The 24,446-nt window shown below is 32.6% G+C and overlaps 1 protein-coding gene and 3 pseudogenes across 1 annotated transcript; all 4 read right to left on the bottom strand.

Annotated features, from left to right (window-relative positions):
- Nucleotides 1-1,383: 1,383 nt before the first annotated feature.
- Nucleotides 1,384-2,095, bottom strand: LOC142619369 (B3 domain-containing protein At4g01580-like). Its single transcript, XM_075792452.1, has 2 exons — nt 1,658-2,095; nt 1,384-1,551 (listed from the first exon to the last, which is right to left on the bottom strand). The coding sequence occupies exons 1-2, from the start codon at nt 2,093-2,095 to the stop codon at nt 1,384-1,386; spliced, it is 606 nt and encodes a 201-aa protein (XP_075648567.1).
- Nucleotides 2,096-3,943: 1,848 nt separating this feature from the next.
- LOC142620285 (B3 domain-containing transcription factor VRN1-like) lies at nt 3,944-6,563 on the bottom strand (annotated as a pseudogene).
- Nucleotides 6,564-6,779: 216 nt separating this feature from the next.
- LOC142620284 (B3 domain-containing protein At4g01580-like) lies at nt 6,780-8,794 on the bottom strand (annotated as a pseudogene).
- Nucleotides 8,795-9,445: 651 nt separating this feature from the next.
- LOC142620283 (B3 domain-containing transcription factor VRN1-like) lies at nt 9,446-23,124 on the bottom strand (annotated as a pseudogene).
- Between the last annotated feature and the right edge of the window lie 1,322 nt (nt 23,125-24,446).

Below are 24,446 nucleotides of genomic sequence, written 5' to 3'. Positions count from 1 at the left end.
ATGGATACAAGATTTTGATAGTAATGGATGCAATCTCCTCTCATTGATATGTCAATAGTGAAAGGGAAGGCGAAAAGAGAAAATGGTACACGAGATTTGGATTGAAATTGAGCAGGCCAAAGGATAAAGAATAAAATAGATGTTGTGACCTCAACAAACTCGTGGCAGTGAAACATCTCATGAGTTGCCCACAAGTCGGTCATCACAGAGGCTGATTCTTTTTTGTCACGCGGACATCACAGGAACAACATGCATTTCGCATGAGCAAAATGCTTTTGCACCAGTGACTATGGCTCAAGCACATTTATCCAATCACAATGTAATCCCAAAAATTCAAAGAAATGAGTAGAATTAGAAGTAAATTTGGCACTAAATTAAGTCAACAGATACAATAACTTAACAAATACAAATTTTAAACAAGCTTTCAAGTTATTTTTAACTTGTATAAAACGGATAAAGTTTTTCTCAAAATTATTCCAAAGGAATTTATGTCATATCCTGTCTAATATGTGACTAATTATTCACTAATCAGTTATATGTATTTTTAATTGCACAATATTTTAATTATTTATAAACAATGAACGTGATCATTAAGATCAAAACTAACATTTTCTTTTTCAGAGAAAAGATAATAACTAACTTATAATATTCTTCTTTCTCAAAAAAAAAAAAAAAAAAACTTATAAAATTGTTTCTCAAAAAAAAACTTATAATATCTGTATATATTATATACACGGATCCAAATAAGAATAAAGAAGCAGTGCCCTTTGCAAATTGCAACAACTAATTCCAATATTCATGGTGGAACACGTGACACATTCAGGAGTTGTGCTGGTTATTCTGGGTTTTGCCATGGGATGTGGGCCGGAAAAAAGCCCAAATTCATTAAGGTCCCGCGGCAAAAAGCAATAGGCTGCTTATATATCAGGTAAATTAGAATAATCACAATTAAAGTCTTTATATATATATATATATATATATATATATATATAAGCAGCAAGAACTAGTTTTAACTTTTAATATAACATTTATCAGAAGTAGTGAAAATCAATGTGGCTTTAACACACCATTCATTGACAATAGATTTAGAAATTTTGGCAATTTGTGCAAATAGAGTTAATCCTATATATATAAAATAAATTTGAATTAAGTATTTTATATTTTCTAAGTTTAAATGCACAAATTTTCTTATAAATAAAAAATAATTTACTCAAAATTAGATTATAACTGAAAATATGGAAGGGCACTTTGCATGAATCTAGTTACAAAATAGCTGAAGACATAATTAATTGACTGCATGGTCATTGACATGAAATATTGAGACCCTCATGAGCAAAACAGGACTTGTCTTGATAATCTCGAAGACACAAACATCTCTTTCATCTAAATATTTTTTGTTGAAAAAGCAGCCCATCCTTTCCCTATTCTCATGGCTGAAGATGTAGCAGTATGACAATAGCACCGGACACGCCATTGTTTTTCTCCACAAGTCTGAAGATCCACAAATTGATTCCAAGCAATATGCTTGTCAGCAAATTCCTTAGGCACATACTGCACAAGAAAGAACAATTGCAATAGTTAAGCACATATATTTTCAAGGCCGCTCATATTTAAAGAACTACATAATGAAAATCATGTGTATATACACAAGACTTACAACATAGTTAAGCCATATATTATACGATTGCATGACAGCCATGAAAGAACGACCTTTAGGCATGAATATTTTGGTTGCTCCGATTGCTCTATCCCTTCCTTTTGAAGAAGTGTCAAAAGGCTGTTTGTACTGCCTCGAGATGTTTATCTCATCTAATTCGGTCAAGTCCACAGTATCTTCCAAATTAACATTATTGTTGGATGGATATTGAGTCTCAGTGGCAGTCGTATCAAATATAATAACATGAAAATTTGAATTTCTTTCATATCTGAAGACCAAAAGGTGCTCAACGAAAATAGAATAGAACTCAACAAAATCCTCCCAACATTCACAAAACCAAATGCTCCACTCAGCTTTCAACAATCCCACTTTCCAAGTACCACCATTGGGAACAATGAGTGTAGCTGAAGTGGAAAGCTCATCTCCAAAATCTAGCATAAACTTTGGAGGGATTCTCTGCAACCATCAAATTAAGTATTACTTCTGATTACATATAGTCAAATCAGGAAACATGTGCATCCATGAGGTAGATAAAAGGGATTCAAATAATTAAAGTTGTAAAACAAATGAAGTTCAAGCAATATGGAGTTATAAGTTCCAAAAAATCTTGTCCTGTAGTAAAATAAATCTTGAAAAGATAGAATTGGAGTAGTGTGTAGATTTCAAGACCAATTTCTCATGATAGCTTGAAGGATATGGTGTGACAGAAATCAAAGTGGTGTTTGAACAATGGAACAGGCCACAAAGTGATGTAGCCAGATCGAGAAGCAAGTGACTATTTTAATGAGTTTAAGACCAATTTTAATTTGATACAACAACTTTTAAGGATTAGGACTGTTCTTGCTAATGTGATTGTAAAGAAAAAGGCACTTCATTTTTGCTACTAGGAAGTTGGCTACAGAAATAAGGAGGGAGGCCAACAAATTAGCTCATACATTTGCTAGATATATATTCATAGTGTAATGAAAAGTTTGTATGTAGAGAAGGCCTCAGGCTATCTAATGGACCAACTAAATGAAGATGTAAAAGCACTTGAGTTGAGACAATAAAATATTAATATATCTTTCTTTAAAAAAAAAATTAAAAAAAGGAAAAAAAAAATATATATATATATATGTATTTATTTATTTAGAAACAAAGAAAAATCATTGTAAAGAGCAAAATTAGCTACGATAAATTAAATTATAAACTTTGTTCACAATAATTTATTTGGGACTAAGTAACAAACTCAACAGGCCCAACCTGTAACACAACAAAGATGGATCTCTTGAAAAAAACCATACAAATTTGAGGAACTCATTAAAAAAAAGGCAAAAGCACAAAAAAAAAAAAAAAAAAGAAGATGGATTTGATGACAAAAGCCAACAATTCGATGAACCCATCACAAAAAAAAAGTGCAAGCACATGAAAAACATACAAATATAACAAGAAGAACACATTCCACAGTGAAATTTAATACTTTACAAAATCACAAAGCAAATAATATGAATTCAATACCCTTTTATACAGCCAGTGGAGGCTAGGTATATACATTACCAATTTCTTGTTTTCAATGGTGGAGGGGAGGATGATCTTGAAGAACTATGAGGGTGATTGGCTAGTACTCGAGCGAGATGGACTTGCTTTAGGTTCCATGGGAAAATAATGAGTCTTGCTAGCTCCTTGCTTATTTTTGTGTTTGCTGTGGTGGTAAAAATGGGTGACTCTAAATTCTAAAGCTCTATGTGATTAGATTTGAGTAAATGAGCTAGTGGAGTTCTATACATATACAACTCAATTAGTAAATGAGTGAGTGGAATAGCAATTCTATGTATCTATTGCTTAGTAAAAATGAGTGTGTTATGAGCTCCAAAAACGGTTCTATAGCTCTAGATGAGTGATGATGTAAAAAAGAGAGAATATGTGAATTATTTTAGTGTCACAAGTCAGTGGCAAAACTTGCAGGAGAAAGGACAAAGATGTCAATTGTATCTTGTTAATTTTGTGGGGAAAATGCTAGGATCACCACTTATTGTACAATTTTTGGGACTATTTGTCATGTTGCAAGTTATGAGTTGTCGAAGAAAAATAATGAGTCTACATTCAATCATTCATAACTTGTCACATAGCAAATTGTGACAAAATAAGTTGTAGTCCTTGCATATTATGCATAAGTACGTAGGAACAGAAATAGAAATAAGAATTAATATCCCTTTGTACAGTTTCCCTAGTTTGTTCTATTCTGTACCTATCTATGTCTCTATCTCTGCAATATCTACATGCTATATATTTCACTACTAGTTAAACTCACCCTTGCCTTCTGGGACGTGGCATAAGAGTAAAGCTGTAGAAAGATTAATATTCCGTTGAGGTTATAATAAATTGTGACTAATGGAACATGACATTTTTGTTTTTGTTTTTGTTTTTTTTTGGTTAAATGGAACATGACTTTCACTAGAATCAATGTGGACATCATGAGCAAAACAAGACTTGTCTTGATCACCTCGAAGACACAAACATCTCCTTCGTCTAAATGATTTTCCGTTGAAAAAGCAGCCCATCCTTTCTCCATTCTCATGGTTGAAGATGTAGCAGTATTGCAATAGAACAGGACGCGCATTGTTTTTTCCCACAAGTCTAAAGATCCACAAATTGATTCCAAGCAATATGCTTGTCAGCAAATTCCTTAGGCAAATACTATACAAGAAAGAACAATTGCAATAGTTAAGCACATATATTTTCAAGGACGTATTTAAAGAACTTCATGATGCAAATCGTGTGTATATATACAAGACTTACAACATATTTAAGCCGTATATTATGTGATTGCACGACAGCCATGAAGGAACGACCTTTAGGCATGGACATTTTGGTTGCTTCGATTGCTCTCTCTCTTCCTTTTGAAGAAGTGTCAGAAGGCTGTTTGTAATGCCTTGAGATGTTTATTTCATCTAATTTGATTAAGTCCACTATATCTTTCAAATTAACATTATTGTTGGATGGATATTGAGTATCAGTGGTAGTCCTATCACATATAACAACATGAAAATTTGAATTTCTTTCATATCTGAAGACCAGAAGATTCCCAACAGATATAGAATAGAACTCAACAAAATCCTCCAAACCATCACAAAACCAAATGCTCCCCTCAGCTTTCAACAATCCCACTTTCCAAGTACCACCGTTGGAAACAATGAGTGTAGCTAAAGTGGAGAGCTCATCCCCAAAATCAAGCACAAACTTTGGAGGGATTTTCAGAAACCATCAAATTAAGTATTACTTTCTCATTACATATAGTGAAATCAAGGAAACACGTGCTTCCATAAGGTAGATAAAAGGGATTCAAATCATTAAAGTTGTAAAATGAATGAAGTTCATGCAATATGGAGTTATGAGTTTCAAAAAATCTCTTCCTGTAGTAAAATAAATCTTGAAAAAATAGAATTGGAGTAGTGTCTAGATTTCAATAGCAATTTTTCATGACAGCTTGGAGGATATGGTGTGACAGAAATTAAAGTGGTGTTTGAACAATGGAACATGCCATAAAGTGATGTAGCTAGATCGAGAAGCAAGTGACTATTTTAATGATTTTAAGACCAATTTTAATTTGACATAGCAACTATTAAGGATTAGGACTGTTCTTGCTAACGTAATTGTAAAGAAAAAGGCAATGCGTTTTTGCTACTAGGAAGTTGACTATAGAAATAAGGAGGGAGGCCAACAAATCAGCTCATAAATTTGCTAGATATATATTCACAGTGTAATGAAAAGTTTGTATGTAGAGAAGGCCCCAGGCTATCTAATGAACCAACTAAATGAAGATGTAAAAGCACTTGAGTTCAGGCAATAAAATATTAATATATCTTTCTTTAAAAAAAGAAAAAAAAATAATATATATATATACATTTTGATTTAGAAACAAAGAAAAATCTTTGTAAAGAGCAACATTAGCTACGATAAATTAAATTATAAACTTTGTTTACAATAATTTATTTAGGACTAAGTAACAAACTCAACAGGTCCAACCTGTAACATAATGAAGATGGATCTCTTGAAAAAACCCTACAAATTTTAGAAAATCATTAAAAAAAAGGCAAAAGCAAAAAAAAAAAAAAGATGGATCTGATGACAAAAGCCAACAATTCGACGAACCCATCACAAAAAAAGGTGCAACCGCATGAAAAACATACAAATATAACAAAGAAGAACACATTCCACAGTGAAATTTAATACTTTACAAAATCACAAAGCAAATAATATGAATTCAACACCCTTTTATACAGCTAGTGGAGGCTAGGTATATACATTACCAACTTCTTGTTTTCAATGGTGGAGGGGAGGATGATCTTGAAGAAGTGTGAGGGTGATTGGCTAGTACTTGAGCGAGATGGACTTCCTTTAGGTTTTCATGGGAAAACAATGAGTCTTGCTAGCTCTTTTGCTTATTTTTGTGTTTGCTGTGGTGGTCAAAATGGGTGACTCTAAATTCTAAAGCTCTATATGATTAGATTTGAGTAAATGAGCTAGTGGAGTTATATACATATACAACTCAATCAGTAAATGAGTGAGTGGAATAGTAATTCTGTGTATCTATTGCTTAGTAAAAATGAGTGTGTCATGAGCTCTAAAAACGGTTCTATAGCTCTAGATGAGTGATGATGTAAAAAAGAGAAAATATGTGAATTATTTTAGTGTCACAAGTTAGTGGTAGAACTTGTAAGAAAAAGGACAAAGATGTTAGCTGTATCTTGTTAATTTTGTGGGGAAAATGCTAAGATCACCACTTATTGTACAATTTTTGGGACTATTTGTCGTGTTGTGAGTTATGAGTTGTAGAAAAAAAATAATGAGTCTACATTCAATCATTCACAACTTGTCACATAGCAAATTGTGACAAAATAAGCTGTAGTCCTTGCTTATTACGCATAAATACGTAGGAACAGAAATAGAAATAGGAATTAATACCCCTTTATACAGTTTCCGTAGTTTGTTCTATTTTGTCCCTATCTATGTCTCTATCTTTGCAATATCTACATGCTATATATTTCACTACTAGTTAAATTCACCCTTGCCTTTTGGGACGTGGCATAAGAGTAAAGTTTTAGAAAGATTAATATTCCGTTGAGGTTATAATAAATTCCGACTAATGGAACATGACTTTTTTTTTTTTGGTTAAATGGAACATGACTTTCACTAGAATCAATGTGGACATCATGAGCAAAACAAGACTTGTCTTGTTCACCTCGAAGACACAAACATCTCCTTCGTCTAAATGATTTTCTGTTGAAAAAGCAGCCCATTCTTTCCCCATTCTCATGGCTGAAGATGTAGCAGTATGGCAATAGAACCGAACTCGCCATTGTTTTTCCCCACAAGTCTAAAGATCCACAAATTGATTCCAAGCAATATGCTTGTCAGCAAATTCCTTAGGCAAATACTACACAAGAAAGAACAATTGCAATAGTTAAGCACATATATTTTCAAGGCCGTATTTAAAGAACTTCATAATGAAAATCATGTATATATATACAAGACTTACAACATATTTAAGCCGTATATTATGCGATTGCATGACAGCCATGAAAGAACAACCTTTAGGCATGGACATTTTGGCTGCTTCAATTGCTCTCTCTCTTCCTTTTAAAGAAGTGTCACAAGGCTGTTTGTAATGCCTTGAGATGTTTATTTCATCTAATTCAGTTAAATCCACAATATCTTTCAAATTAACATTATTGTTGGATGGGTATTGAGTCTCAGTGGCAGTCCTATCAAATATAACAACATGAAAATTTGAATTTCTTTCATATCTAAAGACCAGAAGGTTCCCAATGGATATAGAATAGAACTCAACAAAATCCTCCAAACTATCACAAAACCATATGCTCCCCTCAGCTTTCAACAATCCCACTTTGCAAGTACCACTGTTGGGAACAATGAGTGTAGCTGAAGTGGAGAGCTCATCCCCAAAATCTAGCACAAACTTTGGAGGGACCTTTTAAAACCATCAAATTAAGTATTACTTTCTCACTACATATAGTGAATCAAGGAAACATGTGCTTCCATGAGGTAGATAAAAGGGATTCAAATCATTAAAGTTGTAAAATGAATGAAGTTCATGCAATATGGAGTTATGAGTTTCAAAAAATCTCTTCCTGTAGTAAAATAAATCTTGAAAAAATAGAATTGGAGTAGCGTCTAGATTTCAAGAGCAATTTCTCATGACAGCTTGGAGGATATGGTGTGACAGAAATCAAAGTGGTGTTTGAACAATGGAACAGGCCACAAAGTGATGTAGACAGATCGAGAAGCAAGTGACTATTTTAATGAGTTTAAGACCAATTTTATTTTGACACAACAACTTTTAAGGATTAGGACTGTTCTTGCTAACGTGATTGTAAACAAAAAGGCACTACGTTTTTGCTACTAGGAAGTTGGCTACAGAAATAAGGAGGGAGGCCAACAACTCAGCTCATAAATTTGCTAGGTATATATTCACAGTGTAATGAAAAGTTTGTATGTAGAGGAGGCCCCGGGCTATCTAATGGACCAACTAAATGAAGATGTAAAAGCACTTGAGTTGAGGCAATAAAATATTAATATATTTTTCTTTAAAAATAAAATTAAAAAAAAGGAAAAAAGGAATTTTTTTATTTTTTATTTACAAACAAAGAAAAATCATTGTAAAGAGCAACACTAGCTACGATAAATTAAATTATAAACTTTGTTCACAATAATTTATTTTGGACTAAGTAACAAACTCAACAGGTCCAACCTGTAACACAACAAAGATGGATCTCTTGAAAATAACCCTACAAATTTGAGGAACTCATTAAAAAAAAGGCAAAAGCATAAAAAAAAAAAAAAAGATGAATCTGATGACAAAAGCCCACAATTCGACGAACCTATCACAAAAAAAAGTGCAACTGCATGCAAAACATACAAATATAACAAAATGAACACATTCCATAGTGAAATTTAATATTTCACAAAATCACAATGCAAATAATATGAATTCAACACCCTTTTATACAATTAGTGGAGGCTAAGTATATACATTACCAGTTTCATGTTTTCAATGGTGGAGGGTAGGATGATCTTGAAGAAGTGTGAGGGTGATTGGCTAGTACTCGAGCGAAATGGACTTGCTTTAGGTTCCATGGGAAAACAATGAGTCTTGCTAGCTCCTTGCTTATTTTTGTGCTTGTTGTGGTGGTCAAAATGGGTGACTCTAAATTCTAAAGCTCTATGTGATCAGATTTGAGTAAATGAGCTAGTGGAGTTCTATACATATACAACTCAATCAGTAAATGAGTGAGTGGAATAGTAATTCTATGTATCTATTGCTTAGTAAAAATGAGTGTGTCATGAGCTCTAATAACGGTTCTATAGCTCTAGATGAGTGATGATGTAAAGAAGAAAAAATATGTGAATTATTTTAGTGTCACAAGTCAATGGCAGAACTTGCAGGAAAAAGGACAAAGATGTCAGTTATATCTTGTTAATTTTATGGGGAAAATGCTAGGATCACCACTAATTGTACAATTTTTGGGACAATTTGTCCCGTTGCGAGTTATGAGTTGTAGAAGAAAAATAATGAGTCTACATTTAATCATTCACAACTTGTCACATAGCAAATTTTGACAAAATAAGCTGTAGTCCTTACTTATTGTGCATACGGACGTAGGAATAGAAATAGAAATAGGGATTAATACCCCTTTGTATAGTTTCCCCAGTTTGTTCTATTCTGTCCCTATCTATGTCTCTATTTTTGCAATATCTATATGCTATATATTTCACTACTAGTTAAACTCACCCTTGCCTTTTGGGACGTGGCATAAGAGTAAAGCTGTAGAAAGATTAATATTCCGTTGAAGTTATATTAAATTGTGACTAATGGAACATGACTTTTTTTTTTTGGTTAAATGGAACATGACTTTCACTAGAATCAAAGTGGACATCATGAGCAAAACAAGACTTGTCTTGATCACCTCGAAGACACAAACATCTCCTTCGTCTAAAAGATTTTCTATTGAAAAAGCAGCCCATCCTTTCCCCATTCTCATGGCTGAAGATGTAGCAGTATGGCAATAGAACCGGACGCGCCATTGTTTTTCCCCACAAGTCTAAAGATTCACAAATTGATTCCAAGCAATATGCTTGTCAGCAAATTCCTTAAGCAAATACTACACAAGAAAGAACAATTGCAATAGTTAAGCACATATATTTTCAAGGCCATATTTAATGAACTTCTTGATGAAAATCATGTGTATCTATACAAGACTGACAACATATTTAAGCCGTAGATCATGCGATTGCATGACAGCCATGAAAGAACAATCTTTAGGCATGGACATTTTGGCTGCTTTGATTGCTCTCTCTCTTCCTTTTGAAGAAGTGTCAAAAGGCTGTTTGTAATGCCTTGAGATGTTTATTTCATCTAATTCGGTTAAGTCCACAATATCTTTCAAATTAATATTATTGTTGGATGGATATTGAGTCTCAATGGCAGTCCTATCAAATATAACAACATGAAAATTTGAATTTCTTTCATATATGAAGACCAGAAGGTTCCCAACAGATATAGAATAGAACTCAACAAAATCCTCCAAACCATCACAAACTCAAATGCTCCCCTCAACTTTCAACAATCCCACTTTCCAAGTACCACCGTTGGGAACAATGAATGTAGCTTAAGTGGAGAGCTCATCCCCAAAATCTAGCACAAACTTTGAAGGGATATTCTGAAACCATCAAATTAAGTATTACTTTCTCATTACATATAGTGAAATCAAGGAAATATGTGCTTCCATGAGGTAGATAAAAGGGATTCAAATCATTAAAGTTGTAAAACGAATGAAGTTCATGCAATATGGAGTTATAAGTTCCAAAAATCTCTTCCTGTAGTAAAATAAATCTTAAAAAGATAGAATTGGAGTAGTATCTAGATTTCAAGAGCAATTTCTCATGACAACTTAGAGGATATGGTTTGATATAAATCAAAGTGGTGTTTGAACAATGGAACAGGCCACAAAGTGATGTAGCCAGATCGAGAAGCAAGTGACTATTTTAATGAGTTTAAGACCAATTTTAATTTGACACAGCAACTTTTAAGGATTAGGACTGTTCTTGCTAATGTGATTGTAAAGGAAAAGGCATTGCGTTTTTGCTACTAGGATGTTGGCTATAGAAATAAGGAGGGAGGCCAACAAATCAGCTCATAAATTTGCTAGATATATATTCACAGTGTAATGAAAAGTTTGTATGTAGAGGACACCCCAGGCTATCTAATGGACCAACTAAATGAAGATGTAAAAACACTTGAGTTGAGGCAATAAAATATTAATATATCTTTCTTTAAAAATAAAATTAAAAAAAGGAAAAAAAGGAATATATATATATATATATATATATATATATATATATATATATATTTATTTATTTATTTAGAAACAAAGAAAAATCATTGTAAAGAGCAACATTAGCTACGATAAATTAAATTATAAACTTTGTTTACAATAATTTATTTAGGACTAAGTAACAAACTCAACAGGCCCAACCTGTAACACAACAAAGATGGATCTCTTGAAAAAACCATACAAATTTGAGGAACTCATTAAAAAAAAGGCAAAAAAAGAAAAGAAAAAAAGATGGATTTGATGACAAAAGCCAACAATTCGATGAACTCATCACAAAAAAAAAGTGCAACCGCATGCAAAACATACAAATATAACAAGCAGAACACATTCCACAGTGAAATTTAATACTTTACAAAATCACAAAGCAAATAATATGAATTCAACACCCTTTTATACAGCTAATGGAGGCTAGGTATATGCATTACTAGTTTCATGTTTTCAATGGTGAAGGGTAGGATGATCTTGAAGAAGTGTGAGGGTGATTGGTTAGTACTCGAGCGAGATGGACTTGCTTTTAGGTTCCATGGGAAAACAATGAGTCTTGCTAGCTCCTTACTTATTTTTGTGTTTGCTGTGGTGGTCAAAATGGGTGACTCTAAATTCTAAAGCTCTATGTGATCTGATTTGAGTAAATGAGCTTATGGAGTTCTATACATATACAGCTCAATTAGTAAATGAGTGAGTGGAATAGTAATTCTATATATCAATTGCTTAGTAAAAATGAGTGTGTCATGAGCTCTAATAACGGTTCTTTAGCTCTAGATGAGTGATGATGTAAAAAAGAGAAAATTTGTGAATTATTTTAGTGTCATAAGTTAGTGGCAGAACTTGCAGGAAAAAGGACAAAGGTGTCAGTTGTATCTTGTTATTTTTATGTGGAAAATGCTTGGATCACCACTTATTGTACTATTTTTGGCACTATTTGTCACGTTGCAAGTTATGAGTTGTAGAAGAAAAATAATGAGTCTACATTCAATCATTCACAAGTTGTCACATAGCAAATTGTGACAAAATAAGCTGTTGTCCTTGCTTATTGCGCATAAGTACGTAGTAACAGAAATAAAAATAGTAATTAATACCCCTTTGTACAGTTTCTCCAGTTTGTTTTGTTCTGTCCCTATCTATGTCTCTATCTCTGCAATATCTACATGCTATATATTTCACTACTAGTTAAACTCACCCTTGCCTTTTGGGACGTGGCATAAGAGTATAGCTGTGGAAAGATTAATATTCCGTTGAGGTTATAATAAATTGTGACTAATGGAACTTGACTTCTTCTTTTTTTGGTTAAATGGAACATGACTTTTACTTAGGGCTGTAAACGAGCAAAGGTTTACCGAGTTGTATGTGTTTGAACTTGGCTCGTCAATAAAAATTAAATGCTCAAACTTGGCTTAAGCTTGAGACAAGTCTAAAAACAATGTTTGAGCTTGAACTTGCGAGAATGCCAAAAATACTTGAGCTCGAATTCGTTTAGCTTGATTAATTAATCAAGCTAAGCTCGAGTTTAATATCAAGTTCAAACTCAAGCTTAAGTCAAGTTTTTAAGCTTGGGATCCAAAAAAATTGCAACATCAAATGCTTATATCACCAAAAATCAAGTAAACAAATGTACATACAGGCATATATATATATATATATATAATATAATATAATATATATAATATATTCATTTAATCATGCTTCTAACACCCGTGATTAGAATTTGTTCACATCATAACTTTACATAATCAAATCCAACCATCATCATTTATTGTCTATAGCTTGAGTAATTGTTCAAAACACAATTTTTACATCCACATTTGTCATTTGTACAACTATAATTTGCACAAATCTAAATAAATTAACATTCCAAAACACACACACACACACACACACACATATATATATATATAAACAAGCTATAAATTAACATTGCAAAACATGTGTAATGTCATAATAATAAGTTTATTTAGTAAACATATATCAAGCTATAAACAAGGTTAATCTTCGCGTGTTTTGTATTGAGCCCTATTGTTCACAAGTTTGTTCACAAACAATTTTTTTTGCTTGAGCTCGACTTGTTTATTAAACAAGCCTAAAAGTAAGGCTCAAACTTGGTTTATTTGTAAACAAACGAACATGAACGAGTTTTTTATCAAGCCAACCCGAGTTGTTCATGAATGACTTGGTTCGTTTACAACCCTACTTGACTAAAATCAATGTGGACATCATTTTAAAGTGGAGTATACTATATCTTTTTTTTTTTGCTGAATAAGAGTATAATATATCTTAATCTTAGATAAAAGAAAGTTTATATAAGTTATTCTGAAATTAATATATATTATATCATATATATTTGATACTTAAAAAATATCCTAAAAACTAATATAAAGTTATTTAATAGTAAATGGTTGGATGGAGTTGGTGAAGAAAAAAAACAATAAGAATAATGACTGTTCTTATTGTTCTGGGTTTCTGACAAAGAGAGAAAGAGGGGATGGCAGAGAGATTAAGGGAAAAAAAAATAAATAGGAAAAGAATGAAGAGAGATATAGTATATAGGAAAGACCAAATGGCCGAGAAATGATGGTGATGTGTCAAGGAAAAGGAGTTCTAATATAAGGATCGAGATTCTATAAATTAAAAATGCAAAATGGGCAAGCCTTGGGGTAGTGATATATAGGCAACCAATAACTTCAATTTGATTTGGTTTTTGGTTTCCCCCCATATGCGAATTTGTAACAGTTTACAATCCCAAACGCTTTACATGAGGGAAAAAAAGATAAAGGAAAAAAAAATAAAGCAAAAAGCTAAAGCTATACACAAACATGCCTAAAGTGGGCAACCGAAGATTAAAATAATAATAATAATAATAATAATGTTAACACAACAAAATATTCACTTTTATTTATATTCCCAAATTACTGTATTAAAAATTTTTAAATTGAAGACTATAGTGAGCCCATCATTGTTGTATTCGCACAATAATATTTTGAAGCTCATACTGTGAGATTAGATATGTCGGAAGGTAATTCTCCCAGGCAAATTAATCACTCACACATATTACTGTGCTCTTAAACAAAAAATCTATAAAATGACATCACCCTCTCCTCATAGGTCATTTGATGTATCTTATTTAGTATTCTTTGGTTTCTAAAAAAGACATGAAGAATTCAAGTCCTAAATTAGTAGAATTAATCAATATTTTTTTTTAAGAGAAAATATTTGGACATGTCACAACTTTAATGTGACTAGTTGTAACTTGTAAGTGGTGGAGAAAAAAATATTTTCAAGTTTTTGAATTTAACCCAAGTGATCATTGTTTTAAATTATATATAGATTGCCAGAAACATTCATTTAATTTTACTGATAAAATGTTAATGACCGTTAAATTTATAAATTAAATTATTTTGTTAAGTACACACCCTATTGAAAATTTCATCTTTTTAGGTGTAGTTTATGAAGTCTAATTTGTTTTTTCCTGATCAAAATGAGTTATACTAAACATACACTTGTCTTAAGGTGTTTGGTAAATCAGTATACATATACTTATCATTTAAGCCGCCTAACACCACTTAAGCATGCTTTTGATGGAATCCATCAATATAGACAATTAGCTTCTTTGATAAATAAAAGAACAAAATTGGAAGAAAAAATGGACAACATATTTTATGCCAGAAACATGCCTAGCAGGCTGTAAAATTATGCGGTAACAAAATTGAAGCTACAGACCCAGTTCTCCAAGACTAAAAGCAATTAAATCAAAGCAAGCCATATGCAATTAATATTTAGGAAAATTAGTATTTGTGTTCCTTTGGTTATTAGAAAAAACTAATTGCAAGTCATTTGAGGAAATATGTCAGTTCATGTTAAATTTAATTGTGTTCAATGTAGTTAATTGAGTAGTTACAAACAGTCCACTTCACTTAAAGATAAATTCTTCAGTTAATTTCATTTATGGCGGACTTAATCACCTACGCTATGTATATATACCACCGGAACCACTGTCACAACCATAACCTTGAGTTCATTCATACTTGAAAAGAAAAAAAAAGAAAAAAAGAAAAAGAAAGATGGCAGCCTCTAATGGAAGCAATAAATTTATGTTTATTAGCCATTTTCTAATACTGCTTATTTTGGCACTTTTCTTTGTTCCCTCGGACGGCGGAAGGGTGAACTTAGGTTACATACCGCGTCGAATTGCATGGTTTGGAAGGGCGTACATAGGGGCTATACATGATGGGTGGTATCTCGCAAGGAGTATGTTCCAATTTGTAAAATCTCGTTTCTCCAGATAAAGATGGAAAGAAATGAGTACTTTGTACGATGGAATGACAAGGGGATCAAATAAGAGGAGCGCCTGTAGACTCTCTCAATTTGGTTAATTAGGTGTTCATAAGGATAAATTATCTTTATGACATTTTTTTTTATCATACTTATTTCTTCTTCTTTTTTCCCACAATAAACTTCATTAATAACTCTACTTTCTCTTTACCAATCTTGTTATATTTAGTATGAATAAAGTTACTGAAATTGTCCCTTTTATTTTATTTTATTTTATTTATTTATTTCATGCATGGTTTTTTTTTTAAGGTGTTCCGGCATGAGTCCTTAATTTCTAAATAAGAAATTTTCTATTTCTACCATCCACACACACACACATATATATATGGATTTTATTTGCATTTTAATTTTTTTCTAAGAGAGGAGGCACATCAAATCCACAACATGTCATAAAAGCTAGAGGGGTAAGTGCTATTAGGCATTTAGGCTACAAGGCCATTGACAATCATTCTTTTAATATTTATGGATTGTGGACTAATAATGTTTTTCATTATGTAAATGAGATAATTATTCATCATTTAAGTCTCTTCTTCTTTTAGACTGTTCATGCCAATCAAACTTGAGATTATATTTATTATCGAATATATGATTTTTTTATTTAATACTCTTGTTTAGTCAATTAATGTTAAAAAAATCAATTAAAAAAACCCTAATATTTAATTTATAAGACCATAATATCTACTATAAAAATTAATGAGAAAAATAGCACATACTATTGTTGGGAAAAAAAAAAAAAAAAACTTTGGATCAAAAGTAAAAATTATTGGGTTGAGATGGAGACATGCCACAATAATTGCCCTGTCCCATCTCAACCCAATGGGTTCCTAGGAGTGTTTTGTCCACATCACAGTAACATTTCAACCAATGGAATTGGCACATTAACATGGTCGTTCTTATTCCTTCCCTATGCCTATAGCAGCTAGTTTCTGCAAAAAGCTAAAAAGAGATGTGGAAATGAGGCATACCAAATGCATAGGAAAAAAGAGAAAAAATAGAGAATAGACTATAGACTTGTGAGAGAGTTGCTTCTTGTGTTACCAACTCACATTTACTTCTTGAGTTTGTATAAGGTGTTTTGTCATGGAATTGCAAAGGGTAAATAAATAAAATTAAATTAAAAACTTCAAATTAAAGAGCTGTTCCTACCTCCTATTAAAGGTGTAGAAAGCTGTTCAACATAGGAGAATCAGCATCAATAAATTGTGGAAAATAAGGTCAGCTAATTTTTAAAGGGATCAAAATGTTAAATTTTATTAAATTTTATTTAACGTGTTTGAATGTTGTGAACTTGTGAGACAATAAACTTCCAACTCCTAGTGACAGCAAAAGAATACTTTTTTTCTTTTCTTTTCTCCATTTTGTTTATTATTATTTTTGTAATTTTTGGCAGCCAAAATTTATAATTAAATATTATCCTCACTTTTCGTCCAAGTCTTTTACCATTATGGTCTTCAACGGGTGGGATCCGAAATGACTTATATTATTTTCACACACAAAAAATATATATATTTATTTATTTATTTATTTATCACGCATTCTAACCTTTTGTTTCATATACTACTTCTTTTGATATAAATAAAAGAACAAAAAAAACAAAAACAAAAATTCTTAAGTTTATAGTTCGGTAATCAATTCTAATAGTTTACAAGTCTAATAATTCTATAAAAGAGTAAAATAAAACGCATTTATATGTTATACATAAAACATCAAATAAAGTTGAAATTGTTTATAAATTAAGATTGATTTTGAATTAAATTTTTGTTGAAAGTTGGCAAAATTATAATTATACTTAAGATTTTTTTATCCTTACATAACAAATAAGTTAAAAATTTAAAAGAAAAAAAAAAACTAAGGCAAATTACCATTTTGGTCCCCACATTTGCTGTGTGTTTCAAAATGTTTCCTAACATTTTGAATGTGTCAATTTAGTTCTCAACATTTTGTTGTGTCAAAAATCAAAGTAGTCAATATCATTAGGTGGATGATGAAAAAAGATGACGTGGCTAACAATGATATTAAAATATTATTTTTTTTAACACCTAAATTGCTACTAGGCTACCACACATCATTTAATTTAAAAATATAATAACATAAAATATTTGAAATTAGTTTATTTTAGAGATTTTCATTTTTTGTTCCTTTGCCTTCTCGGGAACCAAACAGGGTTTAAAAAACAAGAATTCAAAATACAATAATATGGTTGTTTTCTCTTTGATTCGACTTCTTTAATTTTAGTGTTGAAAGAAGAATTTAATTTTTGTTAAAGAATTAATTTACATTCTTTGTCAACCAAACACTAAATTAGAAATTAAAGTTTTGTATATAGGCAGGACTAATAAGGTCTGGTAATTTCATGCGAAGTAGAAGTATTGACTTATAGGCTTGGTAAATTTCATCCCAAGTGGAGGAACTGGCCTACCTAATAGTCTGTTAACATCAGGAATATGTGATAGTTCATTTAACTTTTAAGGCTAAAATATGCAACTTTGGAGTATGTGTTTGGGATTTGTGGAAATGTGATAGTTTGTGAGTTTGGCTTATGTTGATGTTGATGGAATGTGTTTATGAGGACTTATGAGTATGTATCGTTTTCCTCAAAAAAAGAAAAAGAAAAAAAAGAGAGTATGTATCGTAATATAATTTGTATTATTAGGGTCCGTTTAGATACCGTTTATTTTGCTAAAAATAAAAAACAATAAAAAAAAATTAAAAAATTACTGTTCACTCTACAATTACTATTCATATGCCTTGGTGCACTGTTCGTGTCCCATGAACAGTGCACCAAGCGTTGGTCCAAAAAAACAAAAAAAAAGCTGAAAACGCAAAAAACGTCAGACCAGAGTATCCAAACGCTACCTTAATATCATTTTGTCAATATCATTTGTAATTTTTCTTGTGAATATAATTTGTATTATTAATAACGTACAATTTTGATTGATATTTTTGTTGATGTAGATATAGATAGAGATTACGTGTGGGTTCTAATTAACTTAACTAGTAATGTTTTTTTGTTGTTGAATAAACAACTGAATTTAAATGATTTTTGGTTTGATAATAAAGAATAATCATTATATAATAAATTCTATGGATTTAATGAATATTATTTTGTTTGATGAACTCTATAAAGCTCAAATTTCAACAAATTAACCTGGCCCAAACCAGTAAAAGTTAAAACTGGGATTGTTCAAACACCCGGTAAACTTGACTAACCTGGCCCAACCCCCAATCCAATGTTATAATGATTCAAGAAACTTTAGAGTAGTGTTTAAAGTTTGGATGAAATATATTCAGCAACATGGCCCAACCCGTACGCTTGACTAACCTAGCTCTTGATGCAACATATAAAGTCTTTATATATATATATATATATATATATATATATATATATATATATATATATATATATATATAATTTGATAGTGGGAGAAAGATTAAAACTTGATAGGCCAAGAATGTATCGAACCATTGTGATAAATTAACCAATTAATTAGCCAAGTTAATTAATTAATTCAATTAAAATGCAAAATGCGTGGTAGTACAAACAAATCACTAAATAAGTTAATATGCAGCGGAAAATAAAATTGACACAGTGATTTGTTTACGAATGGGGAAAACCTCCAAAGTAAAAACCCACCGAATGATTTTAAGGTCACCACTTTTGAGAATCCACTATTATCACAACAAGCAGTTGCAAATAAAAGAATCTCAGTACCTTATATCAATTTACAGTTGAACCCTTACCCCAATACACAATTGGACTTGTTCTGAAGTGACAATCTCTCATTTTCAATGCACGGCTTCCAGTACGCGACTTACTCACCAACTTCAAAAAGATGTTGGCTGCAAAGTTCTTCAATTGATCAACGCGATGAAGATCACCAAACTCCTTGGTCACAAAACCCAACAACGTACAAACGCAACAGCTTCTTCAAGAGAAAGATGAACCAGGGCAAATTCTGTCTCCTATCACAATTTGCATGAACAAAACTTTGCTTCATACTCGCGCTACCTTTGACGGTCCTTAAAATAATCCTTATATATGTTTAGGGTTGTGAGAAAAGAAAACCTAAACATGTACACACAGATTGGAGTAAAATCAGATCTAAAAAACCGATTTTCATAAATCTCGATAGATAGGGTATCTATCAAGCAGTTGTCGAGTATCGAGCTAAACAAGCCTTTTAAACTTCGATAAATGCTATTTGTCGAGTTAGTTGTCAAGCTTTAAAATCCAACACTTCTTCACTTGTTTCTTGGATAAATTTGCATGATTTCAATACTTGGACTTGAACTCTTGTTCCTTGAAGTATTAAACACATCTTAGATCTACCTAATTACAAGTAAAGTACGTTTTGTCAAAGGATTAGCCAATTATAAATGACATATGTTCTTAACATCATTCACATGTGCCCTAACAATCTCCCCCCCCCCCACCTTTGGCAATCCGTGACAAAACCACAATAAACAAATGAACATATAAGAGAAGTCATAAATCACTCAACTCATACTCACTTGTTGAATACAATAAAATCTATCATAACATAAACTCTTGAAAAACTTTGCAAGAAGAGAGTTTATGGAAATAAAGACTTTGAAAACCTATATTTCTGAAACACTTTAAACAAAACTCATCACGGCATCTTAGTGTGAAATAGAAATAAAAGATTGCATACTAGTATAAGAAGCATGTGCATAAAAAGAGAAAAGAACCAACACATGAAGAGACATGAGCTTTAGCAAAGGTCGAGCAACGGGTGTTTTGACGACCACCCCAAGAAGAAGGTGTCTCACAAAATAGAGAAATGAGTTCGCCTTTAGACATAGTCTTAAGATGATCACAACCGGGGTAGTCAGGATGCGCTACTCTTAGTACGTGGAGCACATCGGATATAAGATCCGGAGTGACTACAATGTGCATACCTCGAATGCGAGTGATGAAATAAGGTACAGAGTAATCAAATCCGTGAATATTGGAGTAAAATTCATGTATGATCATGGAGGGACAAGTGACCGGGACGTCACACAGTGACTCCCAACCCCTACTGTAGATGACAGTGGGAAGGTTAGTATCAAAAAAGTCTGATAGGATGACTTGGCGTTCCGAATGAATGCCTCGTTGAGAGAAGTTCTTTAAGAAGTCCTTGCGGGCTTTCTCATCACAAAATTGAACGTGAGAGGGGGTAGAATCAGAAGTTGATGCCCCGGAATGAAAAGGGTTCCAGGGCAGACTGGATTTTCATTTAGGTGCCATAGAGCAACTAACCGAAAGAGAGAGAGAGAGAGAGAGAGAGAGAGAGAGAGAGAGAGAGAGTTAAGCAGAAAAGCACCAAACACGATTAATATAAAAAGATAGAAAAAGGAGGTACGTATGCATGAAGAATGCCTGAACATGTGACATGCAACAATAAAAATATCATGGGCTTAGCCCAATCCAAACCTACCAGCACACATCATTTCAACAAAGTAAACACACATCTAAAATACATGAAACATTGTTAAAATGCAATTATGATGCAATGCATGAACATTTAAGATTATTTAAACAAAACTCATCCTAAAAATTTTGCAAAAACTTCATCAATTTTGAAAAACCCCAAAATTTTTCAAAAACCCCAAAAGTTAGGTCAAGAGAGATGAAATGCATGATATATGAAGGAATGAAGATCATACCAGATGAAGAAAACACCCTTGAGACCGAAGATTGAGTGGGGAAGATGAAGAGGTTGGGTGGGAAGTGTTTGGGAGAGAGAAAAGAGAGTTTCTGTATAGAGAAATCGGAGAGAAATGAGAGAAAATCGTGCTGAAGCCTATATATAGAAATCATAAAGCTCGGTGGATCAAGAGGTGTCGAGCTTTAAATTACGACAGATGGAGCTATCGAGAGGTGTCCATAGCAAAGAGTCCTTAGATGGATCGAGAAGCTATCGAGGAGACAGAAACTTTCTCGATAGATCAAGAAGCTGTCGAGAAGCCATTGAGACAAATTCTCAAAAACTTCGATAAATCAAAATTGCGATAATAGCTATCAAGAAAGGAAGATCAAGCGGCTCGATAGATAGCCTAGCTGTCGAGAGGTATTGAGAAGCTGTCGAGATTGCTCAAAAATAGTTTTTCAAAAAAGAGAAAACATAGACATGAATGCAATTAAACTTGCTACTCAACCAAGGATCCAAACAACATTTTAAGCTCTTAAAACATCTCCCAACAAAAAAATGTCAAGCATATAGATCCAAAACACACACACATATATATTAAACAAGTCTAATCAATTTTATATTTTAAAAACAAGTTAAGACAGTTTAGTGGGCATACATTAACACATGTATTCCTTGTGATGGTCAAATCACATTGTACTTGCACATGTATCAAAAGTAGCAAAGAATGTTGCGTGTGAAAAATATCACAAAATTGCACAAGTGTCTACGTTATGATGATTTGAGACATAAGCAAATCAATTTAATTCACACATAATCATAACTGCTTGATTGAAACTATCACATTCGAAGTACATCTTATAACTCCCACATCTCCTAGAAGACACACTTACAATCATATATAAAGCATTTTGATTCTTTTTGCTTTAATTTTTCTTTGCATATTTTATTTTAAGCAAACCATGCATGGACATATAAGAGAGAGAAAAGAAATACCTAATGATGTTAAGTTTTTGATATTGTATTTTTGATATGCCAAAGCATATAGATGTCATTTCATGATTTGTGAGCAACAGTGATGAGATGGTTACTTAATCTGTCAAAAAGAATGATACGAGTGTTAGGTACAAAAGATTACTTAATCTTACTCATCACAAACACGAGTCACAAAGCTCACTTGCTTAGTTATGCATAAATATACTCATCTAAGTTACAAAAGATATAAAGTTTAGAAAACTTTGTTTCGATGGTCATTTAAGGTACACAAGTACCAATATACACAAACACACATTGTTTTTGTATTTTTCTAATTTTTCATTTTTTTTAATTTTTGAAAAATAAAATAAAGCAAAATTGAAAATAAACAAACAAAAACGTGTTAAATAAAGCACAAAATAAAACTAGATGCAAATGCACGAGAAAGGAAGAGAAGAAGAGAAGATCAATCCATGGAGATAATACCGTTGTTTTGACGAAGGAATTCAAACCGTTTGCTATCAAGAGATTTGGTGAACAAATCAGCCTTCTGATCATCAGTGTGAATGAACTTAAGAGTGAGGGTATCATCTTTAACAAGCTCACGAATGAAGTGATGTCAAATCTCTATGTGTTTAGTTCGAGAATGTTGAATAGGATTTTTAGAGATATTGATGGCACTAGTATTGTCACAATAGATAGTGAGATGTTCTTGACGAATACCATAATCAAGGAGGAGTTTTTGCATCCATAGAAGTTGAGTGCAGCAACTATCGGCAGTGATGTATTCAACCTTTGCAATGAATAATGAGATGAAATTTTGCTTTTTGCTCGTCCAGAAGATAAGATTATTACCCACATAAAAACAACCCCCCGAAGTACTCTTTCTATTATCAGCATTCCCAGCCCAGTTAGCATCAAAATACCAAGTTAATACACCATTTGTGTCCTTGATGTACCACACACCAAAATCGATAGTGGTTTTGACATACTTTATGATTCTTTTCAAAGCAGTCATATGGGACTCTTTGGGATTAGCCTGATATCTAGCACAGACTTCCACACTGTAACTAATGTCAGGTCTACTAGCAGTAAGGTAAAGAAGACTACCTATCATGCTTCTATAGAGAGACGGATCAACACTTTTTCCTAACAAATCAACTGTGAGTTTAACATTTGGGCTCATAGGAATTCTAACAGAATTAACAAATTCCAAACCAAACTTTTTCACAAGATTTTTAGCATATTTAGATTGAGATATGAATATACTTGACTCTTGCTAATGAATCTGTAATCCAAGGAAGTGATTTAACTCTCCAATCATGCTCATCTTGAACTCGGCCTGCATGAGTTTGGAGAAACCATGTGCAAGTTCATCCTTTGTTGACCCATAGATGATATCATCAACATAGACTTAAGCAATTATCAACTCGCCGTCTTCCCTTTTGATGGAGAGAGTTTGATCAACTTTTCCTCTTGTGAACCCATGTGACACCAAGTGTTGTGTGAGTCGATCATACCAAGCTCTTGGGGCTTGCTTTAAATCATAGAGTGCCTTCTTGAGGTACAATACATGATCCGGAAAATGGGGATTAATGAATCCTTTTGGTTGAGCCACATACACATCTTCTTTAAGGAACACATTTAAGAAAGTAGTCTTGACATCCATTTGGTAAAGCTTGAACTTCAAATGGCATGTTAGGGCTAAGAGAATCCTGATGGACTCTATACGGGCTACTGGAGCAAATGTCTCATCATAGTTCACTCCTTTCATTTGAGAGTATTCTTGAGCCACAAGACGAGCCTTGTTGCGAATCACGTTACCCACCTCATCAGTCTTATTGCGAAAAATCCACTTCCTGCCAATGATGTGATCACCCTCTGGTCTAGGTACTAGAGTCCAGACATCATTCCTTTGAAACTGAAGCAATTCATCATGCATAGCTTCAACCCAGCTTTCATCCTGAAGAGCTTCCTCAACCTTGGTGGGTTCAACTTGCAATAAATAACAAGAATATGACACAAAGTTAGCAACACATTTATCAACTATACATTTCCTTAGTGTTAGTTCATTCATGTTTCCCATAATAACTTTAGGAGGATGATTCAACTTAATTCTGGAGGAGGGTCCTTTCTTTTTATGAGATTTAGAATCAGGTAAGGTAGATATGTCTGCTGAACCCTCTACAACACTTGGAGTACCGGGAGTACTTGGAGATGCAGGCTCTTAATCAACAAGTTCTTGAACATCCTTGGGCTTGGGAGGAAGAATTTCTTTGGCGATTTCCTCACTAATTTTCTTAGAACGGACTCTGAAGCTTCATCGAAAACAACGTTTATAGTTTCCATCACCTTCTTGGTTCTTTTGTTGTATACTCGATAAGCCTTGTTTGTAGAGGAGTAGCCTAAAAATATTCCTTTATCGCTTCGGGAGTCAAA

This window comes from Castanea sativa, chromosome 12, assembly GCF_040712315.1.
Source record: "Castanea sativa cultivar Marrone di Chiusa Pesio chromosome 12, ASM4071231v1".
NCBI classification, from domain to species: Eukaryota; Viridiplantae; Streptophyta; class Magnoliopsida; order Fagales; family Fagaceae; genus Castanea; species Castanea sativa.
Note: the sequence above shows the minus strand (reverse complement) of the source record. Positions and strands in the feature narration are given on the sequence as shown.